Genomic DNA, 2,203 nt, shown 5'->3' with positions numbered 1-2,203 from the left:
GAAAGAAAAAGATAAAGAAAAGGAAAGGGAAAAAGAGAGAGACAGGGAAAAGGAACGTGAAAAAGAAAAGGAACGGGGTAAAAACAAAGATAAAGACCGGGATAAAGAACGGGAAAAGGACCGGGATAAGGATAAAGACAAGGAAAAGGACAGAGAGAGAGAGCGGGAAAAAGAACATGAAAAGGAGCGAGACAAAGAGAAGGAAAAGGAACAGGATAAAGAAAAGGAACGGGAAAAGGACAGATCCAAAGAGATAGATGAGAAAAGAAAGAAGGATAAAAAGTCCAGAACACCGCCCAGAAGTTACAATGCATCAAGAAGATCTCGAAGTTCCAGCAGGTTTGATATGCTTAAAATTTTTACCAAGGTTTTTACTGATGACAAATGAAAATAAGAATTTTAACTGAGGGGGACAAGATTTTCTTTACAAGTGGAATCGGTACAGTAATATCAAAACATTTTCCTTTTCAGAGTAAGCATTTCTCTAAGAGGGCTTGCCACAGGATTGAATCTGTGAGAAGGATGGATGGTATTGGGCAAAATTATTTGAAAAGTTTTACTTCTCTTTTGTGATCCATTATTTTAACGTGGTGGCAGCACTAGCAGATGGTGCTGCTGCTGATTTTCTTGGAGGGTGGGATGGCAGGGGCAAGTTTTTATTTTTTTAATTGGGGTGACATTGGTTTATAAAATAATAGAGGTTTCAAGAGTATGATTTTATAATGTAGTAGAGGCCTGCTGCATGAATTTGTGCACCAATGGGGTCCCCCTGGCCTGGCCTGCGGGATTGGGCTGAACCGGCTATCTGACATCCCTCAAGGAGCCCTGGATTGTGAGAGGGCGCAGGGCAGGCTGAGGGGTCCCACTGGTGCACAATCAAGGCCAGGAAGGGACGCAGGAGGTTGGCCAGCCGGGGCGGGACCACGGGAGGGCTCCAGGGCGTGTCCGGCCCCTCTCGCTCAGTCCCGATTGGCTGGATCGCAGCAGCAAGCTAAGCTACCGGTCCGAGCGTCTGCCTCTGGTGGTCAGTGCATGTCATAGTGACTGGTCGAGCAGTTGACTGTCTGCCCCCTGGTGGTCAGTGCACATCATAGCGAGCGGTTGAGTGGCCTTAGCAGATCATTAGCATATTACGCTTTGATTGGTTGAATGGATGATCGGACACTTAGCATTATTAGGCTTTTATTATATAGGATCACCTGAATATTGCATTGTGTGTTCACCACCCAAGTTCAAATCTCGTTTCACCACCATATATTTACCACCCTTTACCTTTGTATCACCCAGTCCCCTTTCCCTCTGGTAACCACCATACTGTTGTGTGTCTGAGTTTTGGTTTGTTCATTTTTTGCTTTCAGTTTTATATCCCACATATGAGTGAAATCATAGGTTCTTGACTTTTTCTGTCTGACTTATTTCGCTTATCATGATACTCTCAAGGTCAATCCATGTTGTCGCAAATGGCAGTATTGCATTTTATGGCTGAGTAGTATCCCATTGTATATTTGTACCACATCTTCTTTGTCCAGTCATCTAGCAAAGGACAGTTGGACATCACAGCACACCTATTAGGTTGGGTATTATCAACAAGATAAGTAATAACAAGTGTTAGAGAGGTTGTGGAGAAAAGGAACCCTCATTCACTGCTGGTGGGAGTGTAAACTGAAAGTTTCTCAAAAAATGGAGCATATACCCAGTAACTCTTCTGGATTTCTACCACCAAAATGTGAAAAGATTTATTCCCGAAGATATATGTACCCCTATGTTCATTGCAGCATTATTCACAGTAGCCAAGATATGGAAACAGTGGGAGGGCCTTTTTAAAATTTAAATATAGAAGAATTGACCTCTTAGACTTTTGTATTTCTTTGGAGTGGTGTGGTTAGTTTTATGTGAAATGATTTCTGAAATTGCAGTGTTAGTGCTTTTTCATCTAAGTTACTTTTTACTGCACTATTTTGTTGAACGTTTACATTTTTTGTTTTGTCATTTTTAAGATTTTGCTTTTTTCTTAGGACTGTTCCCTTAATCTATTAATAAGTGCTTTGCCACCAGGTGGAGTAGGTTGCCATAGTAACTGCAGCAAAATGAGGACCTTCATTGATTGAAGATTATGTAAACCTACATTTCATTATTCCGGATGATGCCGTGGCTATAAATAAATAGAAGTTCTTGTGTTAAGCTATATATTAAAATATATATC

The 2,203-nt window shown here is 41.3% G+C and overlaps 1 protein-coding gene across 1 annotated transcript in view; it reads left to right on the top strand.

The window, feature by feature from the left end:
- The window catches only part of SREK1 (splicing regulatory glutamic acid/lysine-rich protein 1), a 39,900-nt gene that overhangs the window by 21,406 nt on the left and 16,291 nt on the right, over nucleotides 1-2,203 (top strand). Inside the window, exon 9 of the mRNA XM_015563051.1 lies at nucleotides 6-339. Within this exon, the coding sequence (XP_015418537.1) occupies nucleotides 6-339 (334 nt within the window). The remainder of the gene's footprint in view (nucleotides 1-5; nucleotides 340-2,203) is intronic.

Source organism: Myotis davidii, unplaced genomic scaffold (genome assembly GCF_000327345.1).
Source record: "Myotis davidii unplaced genomic scaffold, ASM32734v1 scaffold135, whole genome shotgun sequence".
Classification (NCBI taxonomy): Eukaryota; Metazoa; Chordata; class Mammalia; order Chiroptera; family Vespertilionidae; genus Myotis; species Myotis davidii.
The sequence above is the reverse complement of the archived record's forward strand: the minus strand, read 5'-3'. Positions and strand labels throughout refer to the sequence as shown.